The sequence below is a fragment of the Herpailurus yagouaroundi genome, unplaced genomic scaffold (genome assembly GCF_014898765.1).
Source record: "Herpailurus yagouaroundi ecotype Mexico unplaced genomic scaffold, PumYag 67375, whole genome shotgun sequence".
NCBI classification, from domain to species: Eukaryota; Metazoa; Chordata; class Mammalia; order Carnivora; family Felidae; genus Herpailurus; species Herpailurus yagouaroundi.
Window position 1 is genome coordinate 1,423,595 of NW_024420192.1, and position 24,432 is coordinate 1,448,026.

Consider the following 24,432-nt stretch of genomic DNA (forward strand, 5'->3'; position numbering starts at 1 on the left):
GGGAAAGTGGGTGATGGGCATTGAGGAGGGCACCTGTTGGGATGAACACTGGGTGTTGTATGGAAACCAATTTGACAATAAATTTTATATAATAATAAAATAAAATTAAAATAAAATAAAATAAAATAAAATAAAATAAAATAAAATAAAATAAAATAAAATAAAATAAAATGGCTTAAAAAAATTCACCTGTGAAGCCATGTGGTCCTCAACTTTTCTTTGTTGCGAATTTTTAAATTATGGTTTCAGTATCATTGCTAGTAATTGGTCTGTTCAAATTCTCTATTATGTCCTGATTCAGTTTTGAAAAGTTTTATATTTATATAATTTATCCCTGTCTTCTAGTTGTCCAAATTGTTGGCACACAGTTTTTCATAGTATTCTCGTATAATCTTTTGTATTTCAGTGGTGTCAGTTGTTATTTCTTCTCCTTCATTTCTGATCTTGAGTCTTTTCTCCCTCTCTCTCTTTTCTGATAAGTCTGGCTAAAGGTTTATCAATTTTGTTGATTTTTTTTTCAAATAACCAGCTCCTGGTTTTTCTGATCTATTATTTCTTTCTTTAAAATTTTTTTTAATGTTTATTTATTTTTGAGAGAGAGAGAGACAGAGACAGAGTATGAGTGGGAGAGGGCAGAGGAAGAGGGAGACGCAGAATCCGAACCAAGTTCCAGGTTCTGAACTGTCAGCACAGAGCCCGATGTGGGGCTCAAACCCACGGACTGTGAGATCATGACCTGAGCCGAAGTCGGTCACTTAACCAACTGAGCCACCCAGGCGCCCCTCTTTTATTTCTTTAAACCTCTATTTCATTTACTTTTGCTCTAATCGTTACTATTTTGTTCCATCTACTGGCTTTGGCCTTTGTTCCTTTATTTCTAGCTCCATTAAGTGTAAGGTTAGGTTATTAATTCGAGATTTTTATTCTTTCTTGAGAAAGGCCTATAGTGGTATAATCTTACCTCAGAACGGTTTTGCTGCATCCCAAAGAGTATGAGCTATTATGTTTTTATTTTCATTTGTCTCCATGTATTTTTTTATTTTTTCTTCTGTTGAACTATTGGTTGGTTAGTAGCATGTTGCTTAGCTTTGTGTTTTTTTCCGTATTTTTCTTGCAATTGATTTTTGTGGTTTCATATCTTTTTTTTTTTTTTTTTTTTTGGAAAAGATGCTTGATGTGGTTTTATCTTCTTAAATTCATAGATACTTGTTTTGTGCCCTAACAAGTGATCTATTCTGGAGAATGTCCTAGATGCACTTGAAAATAATCTATTTTTTGATGGAATGTTATGAATATATATGATGTTAGTTTCATCTTGTCCAATATGTCATCCAAAGTCACTGTTTCCTTAATTTTCTGTCTGGATTAAATATCCATTAATGTTAAGTGGGGTGTTAAATTCAATTATTATTATTGTATTAATTTCTTCCTTTATGCCTGTTAACACATGCTTTATGTTTTTGGGTGCTCCCATTTTGGGTGCACAAATATTTACAACTGTTATATCTTCTTGTTGGATGTTTACCTTTTATCATTATGTAGTGTCCTTCTTCTCTCCTATTACAATCTTTGTTTTAATGCCTGTGTTGTCCAATATAAGTTTTGCTCTCCTGGCTTTCATTTCACTTCCATTTACAAAGTGAATGTTTTTCCAAACTTTCAATCTCCATGTGTCTTTAGGTCTGACCTGAGTCTCCTGTAGGTAGCATTTAGATGGGGCATGTATTTTTTATCCATTCAGTAATCTTATGTCTTTTGATTGGAGCATTTAGTCCATTTACATTCTAAGTAATTAATAATAGGTATGTAATTATTGCATTTTGTAACTTGTTTTATGGTTTGTTTTTATAGTTTTTCTCGTTTTTCCATGTTTACTTTCTTTCTTCCCTTGTGCTTTGATGGCTTTCTTCAGTATCATGCTTTAACTACTTTCTCTTTACTTTTTGTGTATCTACCACAGGTTTTTGATTTGTGGTTACCCTTAGGTTCATATATATTTTATGCATATAGAGTCTATATTATGTTGATGATCAGTTAACTTTGAAGTCATTTTAAAAGTACTAAAATTTTACTTGCCCCACGTTTTATATATATGTCATACTTTACATTCTTTTGTGAATCTCTTCACTTAATTTTTATAGATACATTGATTTTACTGTTTTTGTACTTTAATCTCCATACTGGTTTTATAAGTGATTAATATACTACTTTTATTATATGTTTGCATTTACCTGTGAACTTTTTTCCTTTCATAATTTTCTTACTCCTAATTATGGCCTTTTCTTTCCAGTCAAAGAATTCCTTGGGATGCCTTGGTCGCTCAGTTGGTTGAGCGTCCGACGTCGGCTCAGGTCATGATCTCACAGTTCGTGAGTTCGAGCAGGCTCTGTGCTGACAGCTCGGAGCCTGGAGCCTGCTTCAGATTCTGTGTCTCCTTTTCTCTCTGCCCCTTCCCCAGTCATGCTCTGTCTCTCTCTGTCTCTCAAAAATGAATAAATGCTAAAACAATTTTTTTTTAGAATTCCTTTTTTCTTGAAGGCTGGTTTAATGGTGATAAACTCCTTTAACTTTTTTTTTGCCTGGGAGACACTTTATCTCTACTTGTGTTCTTAAGATAGCCTTGCTGAGTGGAGTATTCTTGTTTACAGGTTATTTTTCTGTCAGTACTTTGAGTATACCATGCCATTTTGGTCTGCAAAATTTCTGCTGAAAAATGAGGTGAAAGCCTTGTGGGGTTTCCTTTGAATATAACTGTTTTCTCTTGCGGTTTTCAACATTCTTTATCACTAAATTTTGCCGTTTTAATTATTTTGTGTCTTAGTGTGGACCTCTGTGGGTTGATCTTGTTGTGGGTTCTGTGTGCCTCCAGAATCTGGATGTCTGTTTCCTTCCCCAGATTAGTGAAGTTTTCAGCTATTATTTCTTCAAATAAATTTTCTGTGCTCTTCTCTCTCCTCCTTCTGGGATTGCTGTAATGTGAATGTTGGAATGCTTGGTGATGTCACTAGGTTCCCTTAATCTATTCTCTTTTTTTTTTTTTTTTTTTTTTTTTTTTTTTTCAGCTTGGTTTCTTTCCATTACTCTGTCTTTTAGCTCACAGATACATTCTTCTGTCTCCTCTCATTTGCTATGGATTCCCTCTAGTGTATTTTTAATTTTAGTTAAATTAAATGCATCTCTGATTGGTTCTTTTTTATATTTTCTATCTCTTTGTTATATGGTCATTGAGATTCTTCACTCTTTTGTCTAGTCCAATGAGTATCTTTATGACCATTACTTTGAATTCTTTATCAAGCATATTGCTCATCTCTTGTTTCATCTAGTTCTTTTGCCTTAGTTTTGTCCCATTCTCTCATCTGGGACATATTCCTCTGTTTCCTCATTTTGTCCATCTTTTTGTGCTTGTTTCTATGTATTAGAAAAGTAAGCTAAGTCTTTGATCTTGAAAAGGGGTGGCCTTATGAAGAAGAGGTCCTGTGGGGTCCTGTAGCATCATGTCCACTGTTCACCAGAACCAGGAGCTTCAGGGGTGTCTCCTAGTGGGTTGTGTGCACCCTAGTGTTGTGGCTGTGTTTGCCTGCAGTCATGGGCATACCAGGCAGGATTTGGTCCCTGTGCTGTTAAGGAAAGAGTCTGGGGCCACTACAGGGCTGTAATTCAGCCTCTCTGCCTGGGCTGCCATCATACCAAATTGCAGGGTGCTCTCGCTCTGTTGTCCTCTGAGAGGCTTTCAGTGGTAGGTGGGGCCTATAATCAAACCATATGCCTGCCCCCATCCTTCTATTAGGGCTGCAGTAGCATTGATCTTCAGGGTACTCTTCCTGCCTTTTCCTGAGAGGTTTTTATTGGTGGGCAGGGCCAACAGTCAGACCAGATGCCTGCCCAGTCTGTCTGACATTGCTGCAGTTGCACTGCTATGTGTGGTTATCTTCTCCTCTCCCCAGGACAGTAGTCACTTTGGAGTGGTTCAGGTCTCCGTGAGGGCGGCTTACAGGGTGTCTCTTGGCAGGAGCTGCTTTGAAAGGATGCTTGCTAAGTGGGGTGGATATCCAGAATGCAGGATATAGTGTACGTTGTGTTGGCAAGATAGGTAGACAGTGTTCCTGCTGGTTCCTGCAACTGAATGGGCTATCTAGACTGGGGGCTGGGGTAGGGAGAAATGGTAACCAACAGCTCTTCTGTTCTTAGAGAAATCTCCTAAGATCCCTGCCTCTCCTGCACACATTCTGAGATTAGTAAATAAATGTACTTCATGTATATCCCAGGCACTTTTTTGAAGTGGTGCTTCTATGCTATATCTTGGTGGGGTTTTTTTTGTTATGCTGGCTCTTTAAGGCCAAGGATTTCATTTCTTATTGCCCTGAGGGCCTCCCACAGCTAAGCCAGCTGAGTTTTAAGAACCTGGCATTAAGTCCCAATGATTGTCAAAACTCACAAAGTTAAGCCCCATGGTTTTCAAAGCCTAATATTATGGGGACCTGTCTTTCCAGTGTAGTTCTCCCTTGCCTGGGGTGCTTGGTGTGGGGTCTGCTCCTCCCCTTTTCCCTGCTTGTGGTGTTCCTTCTGTTCATGGTTAGTCTCAGTAGGATTTTGGTTCCAGACTGCATCTGCCCCTCCTACCATTTTCAACATGCCTTCCCTGTGCAAAGTCTGTTCTGCCAGTCTTCTAGGTATTTTCTGTGTTAGTTGCACTCATGTGGCTATCTATGTGTGTCTGTGGGACCAGGTAAGCTCAGGACCCTCCTACTCTGCCAACTTCTCAAAAGTCTCCCACATACTAAACTTTAAAGTTAAATCTTTTACCTGGTCCAAGACAATGATTTCATCTGCATCAACCACTGTTGACAATCTGTGTGCAATGAAAATAGAAGTTCTGTGTTTGACTGCATCCCTCATGGCACCAAGAATAGTCTGCAAGTTTGACAACAAGAGTAAGAAAAAAATCTATTAGGTAAATGTAAATTAAAATAATCATACATATCTTAAAGGAACATATACAATGCCAATTCTGTATTATATAAACTTTATACCACTACCAAATATTTTCCCTAATGTAAATAATTACTAAGAAGAGGAGAAATTGAGCAACACAAAAAGGCAAATATAACCACATTATTGTGGAAAAATTATCTTTGAGATAGGCAACATTTCTTAAAATTACAAAGACTGGAAGAAGGTGGATATTTCTATACATAAAAACAAACGTAATAATGATGCATACAGTGATATCAGGAACATGTTGGTTATATTTATCTAGCCTATGAGAACAAAAATAAAATGAGGTAGGAATCAAGTAACAGGATACAGAAAATTACAAAACAATCAATAGAAAGATAGGAGACTCAAAGGGTACAGAAGCATTTGCTTTTCATTATTTCAAACGTAGAGGACGGAAAGGACAACAAAGACAACTGTGTATGTTTAACTTGAGCAAACTTCCCTTTCAAAAGTATTCTGACTTCTTTATGTACCATTGATCGATGGACACTTGGGCTGCTTCCACATCTTGGCTATTGTAGATAATGCTGTTATAAGCACAGGGGTGCATGTATCACTTCAATTAGTGTTTTTGTAATTTGGGGGTAATTACCCAGTAGCACAATTACTGGACCAGTAGCACAATTACTGGATCATAGAGTAATTCTATTTTTAACTTTGAGGAACCTCCATACTGTTTTCCAGAGTGGCTGCATCAGTTTGCATTCTGATCAACAGGGCACCTTTGTTCCTTTTTTTCCACATCCTCACCAACACTTGTTATTTCTTGTGGTTTTGATTTTATCCATTCTGACTGGTGTGAGGTGATATCTCATTGTAGTTCTGATTTGCAATTCCTTGATGATGAGTGATGTTGAGCATCTTTTCATGTGTCTGTCTGCTATCTGGATGTATTCTTTGGAGAAATGTCTGTTTATGTCTTCTGCCCATTTTTATAAATTAAAAAAAATTATTTAAATATACAATGGAAAATAATTCAGCCATAAAAAAAATGAAATCCTGACATTTGCAATGACATGCATGGAGCTACAAAGTATAATGCTAAGTGAAATATGCCAGTCAGAAAAAAGACAAATACCATATGATTTTACTCATAAGAGAAATTTAAGAAACAAAACAAGCAAAGGAAAAAAGACAGAATGAGACAGAGACAAATCAAGAAGCAGACTCTTAACTATAGAAAAGAAACTGATGCTTATCAGAGGGGAGGTGGTTGGGAGGATGGATGAAATTGGTAATGGAAATTAAGGAGTGCAACTGTTGTGATAAGTATTGAATGATGTATCAAATTGTTGAATCACTAAATTGTACACCTGAAATTAATATAACACTCTATGTTAACTATACTGAAACTAAAAATTTAAAAAGAACAAAAACCCTTATGTCATGATGAACTGAAAAAAAAAAGTGGCAAGAGGATGGAAATGGTTACACAGCAAAGTTGTCACTTCAGAAAACAATGAAATAAAGCTGAGAATGAAATGTCTAGCTCCATTTCCCCTTGCCACAGAAGCAAGGACAGCTTCTTCCCAACACCTCTGGCCTTTTTTGATCACAAGCATTCTATAGAAGGCACGTTGAAATGGCGAGGGGCTACCTTTGTCGAAAGAATTATGAAAAGCAAGTTTTTAGAATCCATTTTCCCCAAAATATCCAAGATTCAGAAGAAATGGGCCAAACTGCCCAGTTATAAACAGAGGGAATGACTCTGAGACACTGGCCCTGAATAGTCAACAGGGAGAGCCTAACTGAATAAAGAGCAAATGGAAGGAAATAGGGAAAAAAGGTATTCTGACTTCTTAATGAATTCTGGAAAACATTTTTTATTACAGTATAATTAACAGTGTTTTATTAATTTCAGGTATATGATATAATGATTCAATAGTTTTTTTTTTTTGAGAGAGAGAGAGAGAGAGAGAGAGAGCACAAACAGGGGAGACAGGCAGAAGGAGAGAGAGAAAGAGAGTGTGAGTCTTAAGCAGGCTCCATGTTCAGCACAGAGCCCGATGCAGGGCTCGATCCCACAGCCCTGATAATGACCTGAGCTGAAATCAAGAGTTGGATGCTCAACCAACTGAGCCACCCAGGCAACCCTGATTCAATAATTTTATGCACTATTCAGTGCTCATCATGATGAGTTAATCCCCTTTATCTATTTCACCCATCCTCCCACCAACCTCCCCTCTGGCAAGCACCAATTTGTTCTCTGTATTTAAGAATCCATTTGCAAAACATTTTTGCTTACTGCCTTTAAAGTATATTCAGTTATACTTGGAAATCTGGTTTTAAGTATACCTAGCAGGATGGAAATAGCAGTGTGGGGCTGGGCATATATCCAATGGCTCCCTAAAGATATTTCTAAACATTGTATTTATTAAAGGAATAAAATGACCAAGAGTAGATGGTTACCCAGGAGGGAAGACCTTATATTTTACTAGGGCAGACTAAAAATTACGTGCAGGGCCAACTCTAAGAAAAATTGTGATGTCTGTGGGGACTCATTGTCCTTATTCTCAAGAACTTAAGGTCTGACATCCTACTAAGTGCTCTGGACCTTTTAAAAAAGGCCCATTAAAATTTACCAAATCTTCTAGTAACTCATTCCCTTGGTGGGGAATTGTCTACTAGCTCTTATTGGGTTATACTCTGGAAGATAATAAAGCTACATGACTGTTAGGAATTATAATTTGTGGTAAATGTGAATGATACACTTTTAGGTATACAGTTCTTGTAAGCAGATTCCTATTTTGCCTATGAATGGGTGTGGTACTGCTTAAGGTTCCCTTTAAATATAACAAATCCTCATGCTAAACAAGCCACTTAGATATTAAACTATTTTAAACATATGGCAGATCAAGTAATATGCCCTGAAACTTAACTACACATGCAAATATTATGCTATACATGCTGTAAAGCTGAAATTAGGCATATGCTTCAACACTAGGTTTTTACCACATATTTGAGTAAAATGTAGGTGAATGGAGGTAACAGATAACATATGCCTATTTTCAGTTCTAGAGTAAGGGGATCCATTCATGAAATTGCCATTATTATTAAGACTTTTATATTTAATGCAAAGATGTTGTTATGAAGTATAATGTAGTTGCTGGGTAGTACCATGACATCAAGTGTCACAATATCTTGTGACTGCAAAACATCTTGGTGCTGCAAAACCTTTTTTGTGAAATGAATATAAATTTATACTACCACCACAGGCTGTGTGTGCCTGACTTGTACTACCAGTGAGTTGCTCCACAATAAGTGAAAGGCTTTCTGGTGTATACTGTCACAATAATTTACACGACCTGTTTTCATGAGTGTTAAGTGGCAATGGCAGAATGACTAAAATGTTTTTCCTTTGCAGCAGAGTAGGCAAGTCTTACAAGCTTTTCAAGAGGCAAGGATGATACAACAGTCACACGGTTCTAAAAGGAGACACTTTTGCAAATGGACTTAGCAATGTGATAGTTCAATGCAACTTAGCATTCTTGATAGTTATCAATACTTGCTATATAGGGGAAAAGGGCCAGGTATTTTGCTCTATACTACCTCCTACTGAAGTTCATTCAGAATACAAAAGAATGTAGCCATTTTACTGAAACTTCCAAGGAGAAAAGTTAAGCATTGAGAATTGAAGAGCATGGCATTTTCATCATCATTTACCTCTTCAGTAATTGAATCTAATGATGAAGTGGCTTCATCATAGAGAATGACTGGGGGGTCCTTCAAAATGGCTCTTGCAATTGCTACTCTTTGCTTTTCTCCTCCTGGTAAAGAAAAATTTAGTTTAAGGATATATAACATAACGACATTTTATGTTTCTAGTATTTCCACTGGTCATAACCACCAAGTAATGCCTTTAACATTTACCTCTACTCTGATCACTGTTCATTTTATTCAGTTTTAAGAGTCTAAGTTCATATATGATATCCTTTGATAAACTATACACTCTGCTCTGGAACATAAATATAATTCTGGATTCTGACTTTGTGGCAGGTAAAGAGAAAAAGAAGTAACAGCTTTGATTCCACAATTATTCCTCTCACTGTAAATATGCTCATTACATATGTTACTTTATATTACTTCCCAATTGACAGCATCTCAGAACAATTTCAATATTAGAGAACTAACAAAGACAAAACTAAATTCAATATCTGAAACCTGGAATCTTGGAAAACAAGAAACTGAATATCTAAATGTATTTCTTGGGGTGCCTGGGTGGCTCAGTCGCTTAAAGTGTCTGACTCTTGATTTTGGTTCAGGTCATGATCTCATGGTTCGTGAATTTGAGTCCCACATCAGGCTCTGCGCCGAGAGTGCAGAAACTGCTTGCCCTTCTCTCTCTCTCTCTGCCTCTCCCTTGTACCTTCTCTCTCTCTCTCTCTCTAAACAAACAAACAAACAAACAAACAAAGGGGCACCTGGGTGACTCAGTTGGTTAAACATCTGACTCTTGGTTTCAGCTTGGATCATGATTTCATGGTTCACGAATTCAAGCCCTACATCGGGCTCTGTGCTGGCAGCACGGAGCCTGCTTGGGATTCTGTCTCCCCCTCTCTCTGCCCCTCCTCTACTCACACACTCTCTCTCTCTCTCAAAAATAAATAAATAGGGGCGCCTGGGTGGCTCAGTCGGTTGAGCGTCTGACTTCGGCTCAGGTCATGATCTCACGGTCCGTGAGTTCGAGCCCCGCGTCGGGCTCTGTGCTGACACCTCAGAGCCTGGAGCCTGTTTTGGATTCTGTGTCTCCCTCTCTCTGACCCTCCCCCCATTCATGCTCTGTCTCTCTGTCTTAAAAATAAACATTAAAAAATAAATAAATAAATAAATAAATAAATAAATAAATAAACATTTCAAATAAAACTTAAAACAAATAAAGAAATAAATTTATTTCTTAACAAAAAAGTACCATTCAGCCAATATTCTTCTCAAGGATTTTTTTCTGGAAAAAATTACTTTTATTGCACCCTTCAAAGTTAAAGGTATATACTCAATACCTCGTATTTCACCTTAGTTACTTGCTATGGTCTCTAGAAAAGCAGAATTTTAAAACAGAAAGGAACAGAGACCCAGAAAGGTTTACTGGGTTTAGTCAAGGTCACAGAGCAAATTCCAGTGGAATCTGGGCTAGACCTGACTCCCATGCCAATGCTCTTCCTATCATAATATGCAAGCCCATATTTATTCCTAATATACTCTAGTGAAAACAAAGCAATCTTTTCTTCCCTTACTGGGAAGGGAAGTAGGTCTAAAGTCATCAATCTTACACAAAACTATAGTTGGAAATATAGAAGATGATGTTTTGCTGAATATGCCCCTCTTGGCTTCTTTTCTGTTATCCAGTAATTTATCAATGTCTGAACAAACTTGTATTTTTCACCTTCAGTAACTTCTTCAAGAAGCAAGCTCTACCTATTTATTGGTACACTTTATATTTCTTCTGCAATTATTATTTCCAACCAGTAAAGGGAGTTCCTTATGTCTAATACTAGTACATAAGTTTATATTTATACTATCCACATTCTTCCCCATTCAATAAGATCAAAATTCTCCTACGAAAGCAGGCATCATGCCAGAACTATCTGCTTACCCACCTGGCAACTCAGTGGCAGAAAGCGCCTAAAAGAAGTAGATACTCAGAGGAAGGACTAGTTTAGACATGCCTCCCAAATTTCAAGCGGAAACCAACTCAGTTTCAATTCTAGTCAATAGAATTTTGGAAATTGAAGAAGAAACATTTGTTTGTTCCCTACCATAAATATTAGCATAGACACTAAATAATACAAATGCTCATTCAGAGAGGTCTAGCTGTAAGGTGATGGGTATTAGGTAAGAATACAATTTCTTTAGCCATTCTTACTCCCAAAGGCATGCAGATAGGAAAAAATTGATTGGAAAATGGCATGTGGCATAACTATCTGAAGCAGTCATATATTGAGAGGCCTAGTTTATACTACGTGAAAACTTGTATATCTTTAGAATTAGGCAACTGGACAAATCATCTGGAGGTGGTCTGGTTAGCTGGACACTACTACCGTTAAGAGCAATGGTAAAGTATAAAGGGGGACTGGAATGATGTAAGTATCTTATACTATCAGGTGATAATCAAAAAAAACCACTACAGGGGCACCTGCGTGGCTCAGTCGGTTAAGCGTCCGACTTCAGCTCAGGTCATGATCTTGTGGTTTGTGAGTTTGAGCCCTGCATTGGGCTCTGTGCTGACAGCTCAGAGCCTGGAGCCTGCTTCAGATTTGGTGTCTCTCTCCCTCTCTGCCACTCCCCCACTCATACTCTCTGCCTCTCAAAAATAAACGTAAAAAAAATTAAAAACACTATAAACCAACCTAACTTGAAAACAATCTTTGCTTAACATTTCCTAAACCTAGATCAAAACTTTCTAATGGACTGCAAATTCCTTAAGGGCAAGTCCGTTTTGGCTTCATCTTTTTAACTCTTAAATCATTTAGCATATTAGCTTGTACATAGTATGTACCTAATCAATGTTGTGAATAAATGAAGCCAGTTTGTAATGAAAACGAATGGGGACTCATTAACATTCATGGAGTATTCTTCATTTTCTTTTCGCCTCACCTCCATCCTTAATGTACGCATTTCCTCCCTAAATTAAACTAGAGTGGAGAATAAATGTAAAGGGTATAGTGTGTTTATATGAGTTACAGTAATACTTTTAGGCATTAGATAGCATTACACTTCTGGAATTCAAATAATTTTTGGTGAAAAAATATTTTTATGGATCCTCCAAAAAAATTCAGTTTTTGTGTTAATGTTTATTTATTTTTGAGACAGAGAGAGACACAGCATGAATGGGGGAGGGGCAGAGAGAGAGGGAGACACAGAATTGGCAGCAGGCTCCAGGCTCCGAGCCACCAGCCCAGAGCCCGACGCGGGGCTTGAATTCACCGACCGTGAGATCATGACCTGAGCTGAAGTCGGATGCTTAACTGACTGAGCCACCCAGGCGCCCCAAAAATTCAGTTTTTATAAGATAATGATTATTAAACCTAGAAATCTCATTATTAAACACTTAAATAGAAACCTACAAGCCCCAAAATTTACTTGATCACTGAACCAACAAGGACATGAAAATGAAGTTAACTGTAAAGAAACTACAGCAGTTAAGTATATCAAGTGTAAGGAAGTCTAAAGCATTGAAAACATCCCGTAACAAACTAGGAAATTATGATGAGATACACTATTTACTATAAAATTACTTTTCCCTACTCTTAGTACTTTCTCAGGTGAATAATGATCTTGGCTTTCCTTTAATATTAAAATTATGGATAATAAGTTAACACCGATCTGAGCACATATCAGTAATCTACTATTAAGTACTTACCGTTTGCAGCTGCAAGTGAAAACAAACAAACAAAAAAAAACATCTGCATGACTTGAGAAGTTATTTCCAACATGCTGAATTATTTGCAGTGATGGCTGAGACCTTGTTGAAAGTGACTGGATGAGCACTCGGTATGTACTCTGTCATTACATTTTCTAGAAAATAGCTCTACACAATGGGACAAATCTAAAATCTCTGATTACCTGAAAGTTTGAGTCCTCGTTCCCCTACTTGTGTATCATATCCATGTGGCATTCGAAGAATTGAATCATGGAGTCCAGCTAATTTTGCCACTGCATACACTTCCTCAGGTGAAGCATGGATGTTTCCATATAAGAGGTTGTAGTAAATAGTATTGTGGAAGAGGACAGCATCCTGGAGCAGATTTATGTATACATACATATACATGTATATTCATTATAAAAAATTCAAACAATTTAGTAAAGACATAAAGAGTAAAATATAACCCCTTTATCATCCCCCTCATCCTTGCAATCCCATTTCCCTCCCCAGTACTAATCACCATGAACAATGTGTTGAGTATCAATCCAGATTTTTGATACATTTATATGCCATACACTTCTTTTTTCACATAGGGGAGTCATACTGTATCTATATAAATATATAATTTTATAAATTGCATTTTTCATTTCACATACACTGAAAATTGTTCACATCAGTAATCCCACCTCACTGTTTTTAATAGTTGTATGATACTAACAATGTATTTATTTATTTCTCTATTGATAGACATTAATGTAGGTTCCAAATTTCTGCTACTACAATGTTGGAATAAAATAGCATTACATATAGGACTTTGTGCACTTGTGTATTTCTGTAAGAAGGATTCCTAGGAGTAGATTGATGAGCTAAAAGGGAAGCATACATTCATCCTTTGAGAGTACTGCCTGTCTTCCAAAATGCTCCAACAGTATACACACTTCAACCCATATTTTAGTAGTTTGTCAGGTCCCTGTTTTCTCAACAGGCCTGCATATTAATAAGTTTCAGTTGTTGCTACTTTTGTGGGTAAAAATTTGCTTTTCGTTTAAATTAGCACTTCCCTAATTACTAATGAGGCTGAATATGTTATATGTTCCTCAGAAGCTTTTTTTAAAAAAATTTTTTTTTCAACGTTTATTTATTTTTGGGACAGAGAGAGACAGAGCATGAACGGGGGAGGGGCAGAGAGAGAGGGAGACACAGAATCGGAAACAGGCTCCAGGCTCTGAGCCATCAGCCCAGAGCCCGACGCGGGGCTCGAACTCACGGACCGCGAGATCGTGACCTGGCTGAAGTCGGACGCTTAACCGACTGCGCCACCCAGGCGCCCCCTCAGAAGCTTTTAAACTTGACACAGAAAACAAAGGATTTATACACTATAGATATTTTTTGGAGAAAGTTCACTGCAAGCATTCATTTGATATTTCATCTTATTCTGACTTAGTCTCTAAATGGCTGAAAGGCAACAGTTAGTAAAATGAAATAAAATGGCTCCATTACTTTACCTTAACCAAGATAATTAATATCTTCTTTAATATCACAATCAGCCCCAGAGTTTCAGGTATTACTTCAAATAATATTTTAAACATTTTAAGCCAACTACTAATATAAAAAAGTTCTTATATTGAGATGGTACTTAACCCCAATAAGCTTGAAGTTCTATAAAAAGAAAATACTTATTTTTAAATATTTTATATTCAGAAGAGTTAATAAATGCTATTTGGAAACTTTGAAAATTCAAAAAATATGGTAAAATAAAAATTAATTAAATAATCCATAATCCTATCATGTAGTGATACCTGCTATTAACATTTGGTGTGTTTTCTCCTTTCTCCTCTGCTTAACATGTATTCCTTTAATATTATAAAATTGAGATTTTATATTTTGCTTGGTATTCTCTTTTTCAACAAACTTTTATCTGAGTATTTTTCCATGATACTCAATATTCTTTACAAACAGCTCATTTATAAATGGCTTTTTGTCACTTGATTCTATGGTGATAATTTAACCATCTACTTATTGTGTTGGATATTTACACTGTTTTCAACTTCTGTTATTATAAATATGTTTTTAACTTTTGATATTAAAAATAATACTGTAATGAACATCTTTGCATATAAAAATCTGTTCACATCTCTGTTTATTTCCTTACTAAAACATCCTAGAGGCAGAATTATTGGAATAAAGGATTTGAATACTCTTCTGGCTCTTGCTGCTTGTCAGGAAAGCTGTATACTTACACCAAACACCAGACTAACCATTTTACACAGCCTTGCCCAAACTGCACATTATGAATTCTAAAATCATTGCTGACAGGTGAAAAATGGTATCCCATTGTTGATTTAATTTACATTGGTAACGCCTCCAGTGAGGATCAGCATCTTTTTATTAACCATATATATTTTCACTTGATATACAGTTTAGGTTAGTGTTTCTCAACATAAAGTCTATTATGAATTGTCTATATCAGAATCATGTAGGAAGCATATTCAAAAATGCAGGGTTCTGGGCCCCACATAGCCTTCCTAAACTAGAATTAAGGTGTGTGAAAGAGCTGGAATTTCAATAATCTCCCTAGGCGATTCATACACACTAACATTTGGGATTCTCAGTGAAAAAGAGGGAGGACGGGGCAGAGTGGCATGTGTCAGATCACTTACAGACCTTTTATAAGCTACATATCCCTGTCTGATCCCTTTCTTACAGTTCTCCTAGGAGTTTAATTCAGATTCTAGTCTGAAACTAGTTTCCGGGTCTCTCTGTTGGCTTTTAGCATAAGAAAAATTTATATCCTATAAGGCATCCTTGTCTTCTCAGATTTTGCTCAGAATTTATTTTTCCCCTAAAGTCATTCAACAAATATTTGTTAAATGCTTGCTATGGGTCAGGCACTGTAGGTGGTTCTAAGAAGTCAGTGGTAAACAAGGCATAAACATGGAAGCAGATAACCAAACTGCTTTTCTAAGTTTTATAAATTCACTACGTTGGGGTACCTGGGTGGTCAGGCGGTTAAGCGTCCGACATTGGCTCAGGTCATGATCTCACGGTTTTTGAGTTTGAGCCCCCCAACTGGGCTCCGTGCTGACAGCTCAGAGCCTGGAGCCTGCTTTGGATCTGGGTCTCCCTCTCTCTCTGCCGCTCCCCCTCTCGTGCTCTATCTCTCTCTCAAAATTAGATATTAAAGAAAATTTTATAAATAAATAAATTCACTATGTCAAAAACTGTTCAAAATTATAGTAATAGCTTTAAATTACTGAGCATTACGTGATGGATGCTGTGCTTAGTGCTTTATAGATATTGTCTCTAATCCATAAAAATTCTATCCCATAAGACAGATGGTTATTATCCTTACTTTAAAGATAAACTGAGGACCAAGACCACAGAACTTACAAGGATTAGAGCTAAGGTTAGAATCCATATCTGTCTGATTCTAGTATGGGCTCTTTCCATTATATTATGCTATCTTTCTAAGATCTAAAAAAATTTTTTCCATCATTCAGATTTTTCATTCACATTTTTTTAAGGCTTTTTGGTAACCGAATTTACCTGTAGGGTCTAATGCTTCCTACTTAGTTAGCAATATACTCTTTGGATTCAAATTATTCTAACAAAAATCTACCAACCCAGTAAGTTTTTCCCCAAATAGGTTTTCTTCCTTTTTTAAATACCTGAGGTACTACTCCCACTGCCCGCCGAAGGCTTTCCAGGCTCACATCTTGTATATTTTGACCAGCAAGGTAAATGTTACCCTTTTGAGGCTCATAGAAGCGAAACAACAGCCTTACTATTGTGCTTTTTCTGAAATTGAAGACAAGGAAAGGTTAATTAGCTCTTACTGGCATTAGGGAATCCCTGTTTTAAACCACTGTAATCATTTTATGATAAAGAAAAAATATTACATTGGGAATCATCAATCAACGATGTAGAATTTTATAAATAACTAAATTACCCACCCTGACCCACTACCTCCTACAATGGCCACTTTCTTTCCTGCAGGGACTTCAAAAGATACTCCATCAAGGACTTTCTGCCCCTCAATATATTCAAAATGCACATTATCAAAGACCACCGTAGATGTCTGTGGTGTGATCTGAATGGGAGATGCCATTGCCTTGTCCTAGTAGGGAAGAGAAAAAAAGTCAGTTTATATACCATGTAGACTATAGCTATGTAGACAATTTTCTAATTCACAGAAAAAGGGAAAAAATGGGGAAAGAGGAGGTTTATAAGTAGTGTTAGACCACTTCCAAGCATGCTTTTAAAGTTGTTTTTTTTTTTTACTCCTCACTAAGGTCAAGAACTCCTAAATGTTTTGATTTTTGAGCAATTTTGGGGGGCAGGTAGAGGGATGGTGGGCAGGGGAGTAAGGAAGTTTAGGACATGAGGAAAGGCAATCACACATTTTATACCATTATTAGCAAAAGTAAATCAGGTGCAAGTACAAATAATTCAAGTTAACAAAATTTAGCTTCTAGGTATAATATTCTTTGCTAACATTGTAAGGTTTCTAAACATGGAAGTAAAAGCTATAACAACCTCTTAATACACATCATAGCCCCAATTCCTGCAAAAAAGAAACTGGTTTGCTAACATGGTGATGTAAGAATATTCCCTTAGAATAATCCTATTAATGGGATGATGCTCACATGCTGTTTAAAAGGTACTAAATAGATTACTTACTTTAATTCGAGTGTCTACTTTGAGTAGAGTAAACAAGGTGTTCATATCTATCAGTGCTTGTCTAGTTTCTCTATATACAGTCCCCAGAAAGTTAAGGGGCAATGAAAGTTGAAAAAGCAGTCCATTCACCATTACTAGATCTCCAACAGTAAGGGTACCTTAATATGTAGTTGAGAGAAGAAAAAAAAGGTATTTTAGATGTTATAAACTTTTCCAGCTTAAGATAGAGAAGTTTATTAGTCTGGAATATAATATTCTATAACTAAAATAAATTTTAAAAATTTATGCTATAATTTTCATAGCATAAAATGTACATAACCAGTAACTCTTAAGGTCCATGAAAATTTAAAAGCATTTTAACTCATGATTTAGCAATACAGAGAACTTGATATAAGTGGAATGGGAACCACCTACCCATACACTATACATAATATAAGCACACAAAAAAAGAATGGTTTAAGTGAAGATAGAAATGGATGGCTAAATATCTCTCTCCTTTCTTCCTAAGACACTAGCAAGTTTCTTTGCAATGTGAAATAGAAAAAAAAAATTTAAGTATATATTAAAAATTGGAACAAATGGGTATCATGATTGGGAATGATAAACCACATATTAAGGTCACAGTGAATGAATAAATCTTAACTGAGTGGGCAGATTACAGAAAAGAGGCAGAGACATTATTTACTTTTGAAATGTTTTGCAAATGTAAAATTAATAGAAAGATTAAAATGTAACTTGTAATTGTAAAAAGAATGTGTGGTGCATTTTAGTCCTTTGGACTAAACACTAAATTAATTACATTGCTTTCCAGGTCTACAAGAGAAATTAGAAATATCAGATGCTAAAAAAAGAATTTATTCCTGAAAGAATCAATATGTAGTCTCACAAAATGGATAAACAGTAGTTCTAATTAATGAGGGAGCTAGCGCTAAACTTGTAGTGTCAAACAAAAGGAAGTTAAAAAAAAACATTATTATACAATTAAGAAAACACATTCTGATATAAAAAGGAAAGTAATCCAAGGATGTTAAAGCACTTTATTGAATATGCTTTATAACTAAGACTAATATATACATTCCTTTCATCAATCCTTATTTATAAAGGTTAAGAAAAACATCTATAAATGTGAAAACTGCAGATCCATTACCTGCCACGATTCCCTGACTGGCGAGCACCATAATAGCCGTTAAACCAACACTGAAAATAGCACTTTGACCAAAGTTCAGCATAGCCAGAGTAGAGGTACTTTTCAATGAAGCAGTCTCATATGTCTTCAGAAATCTATCATATCTTTGTGCTTCATAGTTCTCATTATTAAAATACTACAAGATATACAAAAATAGTTATTACATGCAAGTACAATTACAATTTTTCTCTTAAGCGATTAGTATCCTTTTCATCAGACTTTATGTATGGATTCAATTTTGTATTGCCATACTCCACTTTAAAAACTTTCAATACATTGAGCCATGGTACTCCTGCAGTTTTCCACAATGAACTATATTTGAAAAGTCCATAAAATTCATCGCATATTTACTGAAGGCCTGGTTAATTTAAACCCAGATCTAAAAAAAAGTGTTAATGGCACTTCCTTTACAAAGCTTTCTTCCCCTTATCCTCTGAGACTGAACTGACAGTTCTCATTGCCCCCACCACTTTATGCTTTCTTTTATAGTCAACTGCATACTTAACTATAATTCTCCCAATTTATGGGACTTAATTCTGGGAGGGCAAGCCTTTTATCAATCATTTTTACCACGCTTCCCCATCACAGGACTTAGTGTAGTGCTTTGGACACAAGAACCATTCAGGAATATTTGTTAAATGGAAAAATGGACACATAAATTGAGAATTAATGAAAATCACTATATGCTAGGTCCTCTGAGGGACAGTCAAGACCTTACATGTCAGTTTGATTAGCTTAGTGTTAATTCTGAATCAAGATGCTAAATATACTCATCACTTACAAATTAATTCAGAAGGTAAAATTCTGATGTTGCCACACAAAAACTGAGGTGGAAAGAGAGGAGAATTTCCAAATAAAGAAAAATAATAAAGTACAATTATTTCATCACACTTAGAGATCCTATCCTAATCTGAAGCTCTAACTTACAGCACCTATTCAGCTAAATGGCAGAACAAATCTCTGTGCAGTATGAAAGGGAGAGGAAGTATAATTAAACATATTACCTTCACAGTTTCATAATTCAGCAGTGAGTCTATGGCAGCATTACCTGCATCATTATCTGCTTTGTTCATCTCTATTCTAAATCTAGTTCTGTAAGACAAAGATTCACATAGGCATGACATTTTTGCTATGTAAATGTAACTAATTTCTGAACCTTGACTGGCCTCTAGGAAATACTTTACCTCCACCGTGTAACAGCAACTGTGAATGCTGTGTATGCACCAAGTGTCCCGAGGGTTACTAATGCAAACTGGGCACCACATCTATAATACTGGAGAAGGCAAAATAAGAAATGATAAACAGTCACTGTTCTTGTAAATAGCTTATAATATGTAACAGCAAATATCAATCAAAAGATTTTAATAGAACTATGTTGATGAGAATTGTATAAATAAATAATTTTGTGAGAAATCAAATACCTTAGAAAAGCTATTTTAGGTAACAAGGGAAGAAAGCCAAACTACACTTGCCACATTGATACTACCGTCATATGCTAGGATAAAAATAATGCAATAAGCCTTAAGAGGAATAAAACGTATATATACAGTCTTAATTACAAAATATGAAATTGCTTAAATGTTATAAATGGTGAATAAAAATCTAGATAATCTGAGTATACCAGTCCAAAGTCATATACAAAAATCTCTATTAACAAAAAAATTATAAGCACTAGTTAAATGACTGATCTATGTGTAGAAGTGACCAGCTCTTTACAATAACAACATGATAAAGATTTTGGATGGTCCCTTGAAACTTGTAGCAAAATAATTAAATGAACTGCATAATCCTTCTGGTACCGTGGAATTTTGCTTTCAAACCATGAGCATTCAATAGCACTACAGCTTCCAGTACTAACTAGCTTCCAATGAGAATGTAAGATAAAAGCTTGTTATGAAAAAATTTTTACTTACCAAAATACCACTGACAAGAGTCACCTCGAACATGATGGGAAGAAGATTAAATACTAAAGCACTCAGGACAAAACTGATACCCCTTGTCCCTCTGTCAATAGCTTTTGATAAAGCTCCTGTCTGTCTACTTAGATGGAAAGCCAGATCCAGGTTGTGAAGATGGAGAAAGACATTTCTGGCTATTCTTCGGATTGAATTTTGGGCTACCTTGCCAAATACTGCATTTCGAACTTCATTAAAAAAGGCAGCTCCAGCTCTTGATACACCATCTGACAAGACATTCAAAAGAAAAAATGGGATGTGAAAACATTCGAATCATAGGAGTATAAAAATGATAAACATATGGCAAGTAAGAAAGTGTTTACACAATAAATGAATACATCACAGAATACTTCCATTAAAAGAAACCTAGAAAGAAAGCATCTAGCCTAGTGAGTACCAATCCTTCCACCACCCTGAATCCCTTTCAGTGTTACTTTCCTCTATAAACTCCAGATGATGAAAGATTTTTTCCAACTAAATACTTGTTTTTAATTTTTAAAAATTTAATGTTTTTATTTATTTTTGAGAGACAGAGAGCGTGCTAGTGGGGGAGGGGCAGAGAGAGAGGGAGAGCGCTGTCAGCACAGAGCCTGACGTGGGGCTTGAACTCATGGACTGTGAGATCATGACCTGAGCTAAGTCAGATGCTTAACTGACTGAGCCACCCAGGTACCCCTCCAACTAAATACTTTTAATAAGTAGCACCCCACATGGCCTTATTGTGGATAAATGTACAATATTTGTACAGGTTTTTTTGATCTAATCCAATTCCCCCAAATAACAAATGATAAAATCGAGATCCTGAAAAATCAAGTGCCTTGACTAAAGCATGCCCCCATTCAAACCTCCTGAGTCTCATAAAGTGTCCTTTCTAATGCAGGAGTAAACAAAGCAACATATTGTGTTCTTTAAAAATGGTAAATGTGTCAAGGCTATTGAATGTAACTTAATGAAGCATTAATATACATATAGCGTTATTTAGCTATTTCCCATTAAGCAGTTAACAACAATAACAAGAAAATAACTAGCCTTATTTTCAGGAATCTTATTAACAATTATTAGAAGTGGTAATTATGAATTTATTATTAACTAACTACTATTAGAAGTGGTAATTATGAACTTAATATCTTATTTCATGTTATATTTTTCTAGAACTTAAAAAATGAGACTGTTTTTACAGAATTTTAGAAACATAAAGAATTTTTTAAAACTACCTATCAAAAATCATATGTAAAACGATAAACATCCAAAATGCTAGCTTGTGTTTGTGGTAAAAAGGTCATCTGTTCAAATATGATGAAACCCTCTTGAAGAAAGTCAACACCTGTAGATAGATTAAAGAATCAAACATACAGCCAATCAGAACTGCCGTTGCCATGGTTGCAACTGTATTTGGTGCATCACTCAGGTTCAGCATGTTTCCCGACATCTGGTTGAGGCTGTCTACAGCATATTTAAACATGAAGGGAACCACAATATTCATGGCCTAAAAATATAAAAGCAATTACCCATCATATACAAAATATTTTCTAAAAGTACAAGTATTTACCTTAAATTAGTGTTTATGGGAATGTTTAGATATTAATCATTTACTAGTATTGAAATGATTTTCCTAGTTTATAAAGATAAAATCTTTGGCATTGGAGAGCTGTCATTTCAGGACTCCTACCTCACACTGACTCATGTTAATATTAATTTATAACTTACGTGCATTAGTCAAATGCTTGGGCCTCCATGAAATAATCCCTGATCATTTACTCAAAATGCTCTCTCCATTATCTGAAATCCTACAGAGCTTCTGGCACTTAAGGCAAACTGCCTTATATGATAGTTCTTTATGTATGTGTATATATACATATATATATATATATATATATATATATGTACACACACACACATAAATATCTTCAATCATACATACATATTCAATCAAATATGTAAAATTATTTGTTCACCAAAATAATAGTAAAACTAAAATTATATAGCAAAAAAGTATCTCAAAAGCAATAAATTACAAGTATCTCTGTGGCTGATTCACCATTGGGGGAAAAAAAAAACATACACACGTAACACTGATAGATCTATTTGCCCCACAAAAAGATTCCTTTGTTCAGAGAATAGGTGGGGGAATTAGTGAAACAGATGAAGGGAATTAAGAGATACAAACTTCTAGTTACAAAATAAGTAAGTCACAGAGATGAAAAGTACAGCATAAGAAACATAATCAATAATATTGTAATAATGTTGTATGGTGACTACATTTATTGTGGTGAGCATTGAGTAATGTATACAATTACTGAATCACTGTATCGTATACCTGAAACTAATATGACATTGTATGTCAACTATAATTCAATAATAAAAATTTAAAAAGATTCCTTTGCTCCAATACTAAAGAAAACCCACTAAATACCAAACTAAACTTTTAAAAACCAACCTATTTCTCCATGAGAATATACCAAAAAATATGAAAAATATGGGTATAATGCTTTCATATGTTCAAGGCAAATATTCAATCACTCACATTTCACATTTTCTGCAAGGTTACAGTATCAAATACACCAACTATCATTTAAGAATAGAAAACTGATTAGAATGCCAAAGCTTTAAAGAAATTAAATTCATATACAATAACATGTGAAAGTAATTTTGTTATGCTTACCAAAAACAATGAAATCCTACCCCTTGTAAACATTCCATTTAAAGTATTGTCAACAAGCCTAAGTTTAGCTGACAACTGACAGGAGCTATGTAAATCTTACCAACCAAGATTTTGAAGTAAAGTATACAAGTGTCCTAGCAACCAAGCAGGTACTCGCATTCAATAATATCATTAAAACACACAGCAGATGTTGGAACACTTTTAAGAATGAAACAGTATGGGATAAATTGCTTAAAGTTTTTTTCTGACTTCTAAAATATAATCTAACACAATAGCAAGTTTCAAGTATGACAAAATTGTCGATTCTGAATTCTATATAATCATATAATCTCAAGCTCTTGCTTCTGCTTGAAATGGCCTATCTGCCAGATTTACCTACCTCTCCATTCTTCAAAACCCACTCTGAATACCATTCCCTTCTCTGAAACTTGCAGCCCATGTGACATTCTTCCGATTTTCCAACTCCTCTTTTTGATAGTTTATACATCAGTATCTATCATTTTTATTACATATTTATCATTCACATTCTAGGAGCAATGTGCATGGATATACTGGCTTCTCAACCTCAGTTCACAAACCTTTTGTGGCAAACAAACATTTTGTGAACAATACCTACAGGAATCAGGTATGGTGCTATGTACCTTCACAAAGGTAAAAGCTGAATGAAATAACAATTCCATTAAATAGATATCCGTGTAACTGAGGAAACTCAGGTTCCATGAGGTTTAATAACTTGTCTGGGAAGCAGCAGAGCTGGGATTAAAATCCAAGACTGACTTGAAATTCAGAATTTTCTTCTAGTATAGCATAGCCATATTAGCAGCTCATAAAGCAAGAGACCATATTATTTTACTACATTTGCACCCTAAAGTGGATGCTCTCATATGTGCTGTTGAAACCAGCTATAAAGTATGACACAAATAATTTAAATAAATCATAGCTGATTCCAGGGTTTCCATATAATAAGACCACATCCCCTCACTTGCATTCCAATACAATTTCTTGAGTGGGAGAAAAAGTGATAGTTACAGCTAGCACGCAATTCTCATAACTTACAGCCTATTATATCTTTGCCACAGCCAGAGTGCATAGTGACCAAAACTAATTAATGTATCACCAAGAAAGTTGTGTAATTTTACTTTCTTGAAAATGTGTTTGGGTTGGTCAAATATGTGAGCATCTTCAATTTTTTTTTTTAACATTGATTCATTTTTTGAGAGACAGAGAGAGACAGAGTGTGAGCGGGGAAGGGACAGAGAAAGAGGGAGACACAGAATCGGAAACAGGCTCCAGGCTCTGAGCCATCAGCCCAGAGCCCGATGCGGGGCTGGAACTCCCGGACCGCGAGATCGTGACCTGGCTGAAGTCGGACGCTTAACCGACTGCGCCACCCAGGCGCCCCAACTTTTCCCTTCTTAATAATGAAAGTATTGTCTCTGTACTGTCTCTGAGGAACCTAATTCTGACAAACATTTTTAATACTTTAATTCCTTAAAAACTAATCTCTTTCACACCAGCCTCTGATAATTAAGGACTCTGTAACTAGTGTCACCAAGAAGGGCCCAATATATGTGAATAGGTAAAAGAGAAT

At 35.7% G+C, this 24,432-nt stretch overlaps 1 protein-coding gene across 2 annotated transcripts in view; it reads right to left on the reverse strand.

The window, feature by feature from the left end:
* The window catches only part of ABCB7 (ATP binding cassette subfamily B member 7), a 135,907-nt gene that overhangs the window by 15,950 nt on the left and 95,525 nt on the right, over positions 1-24,432 (reverse strand). The window contains exons 5-15 of one of the 2 annotated variants that reach the window (XM_040467211.1): positions 21,533-21,665; positions 20,138-20,406; positions 19,409-19,497; positions 19,229-19,316; positions 18,186-18,360; positions 17,039-17,196; positions 16,312-16,475; positions 16,027-16,156; positions 12,559-12,730; positions 8,662-8,765; positions 4,804-4,911 (exon numbers count right to left, since the gene is read on the reverse strand). In XM_040467211.1, the coding sequence (XP_040323145.1) occupies positions 4,804-4,911; positions 8,662-8,765; positions 12,559-12,730; positions 16,027-16,156; positions 16,312-16,475; positions 17,039-17,196; positions 18,186-18,360; positions 19,229-19,316; positions 19,409-19,497; positions 20,138-20,406; positions 21,533-21,665 (1,590 nt within the window). The remainder of the gene's footprint in view (positions 1-4,803; positions 4,912-8,661; positions 8,766-12,558; positions 12,731-16,026; positions 16,157-16,311; positions 16,476-17,038; positions 17,197-18,185; positions 18,361-19,228; positions 19,317-19,408; positions 19,498-20,137; positions 20,407-21,532; positions 21,666-24,432) is intronic. The other variant, XM_040467212.1, reaches the window with a different exon arrangement.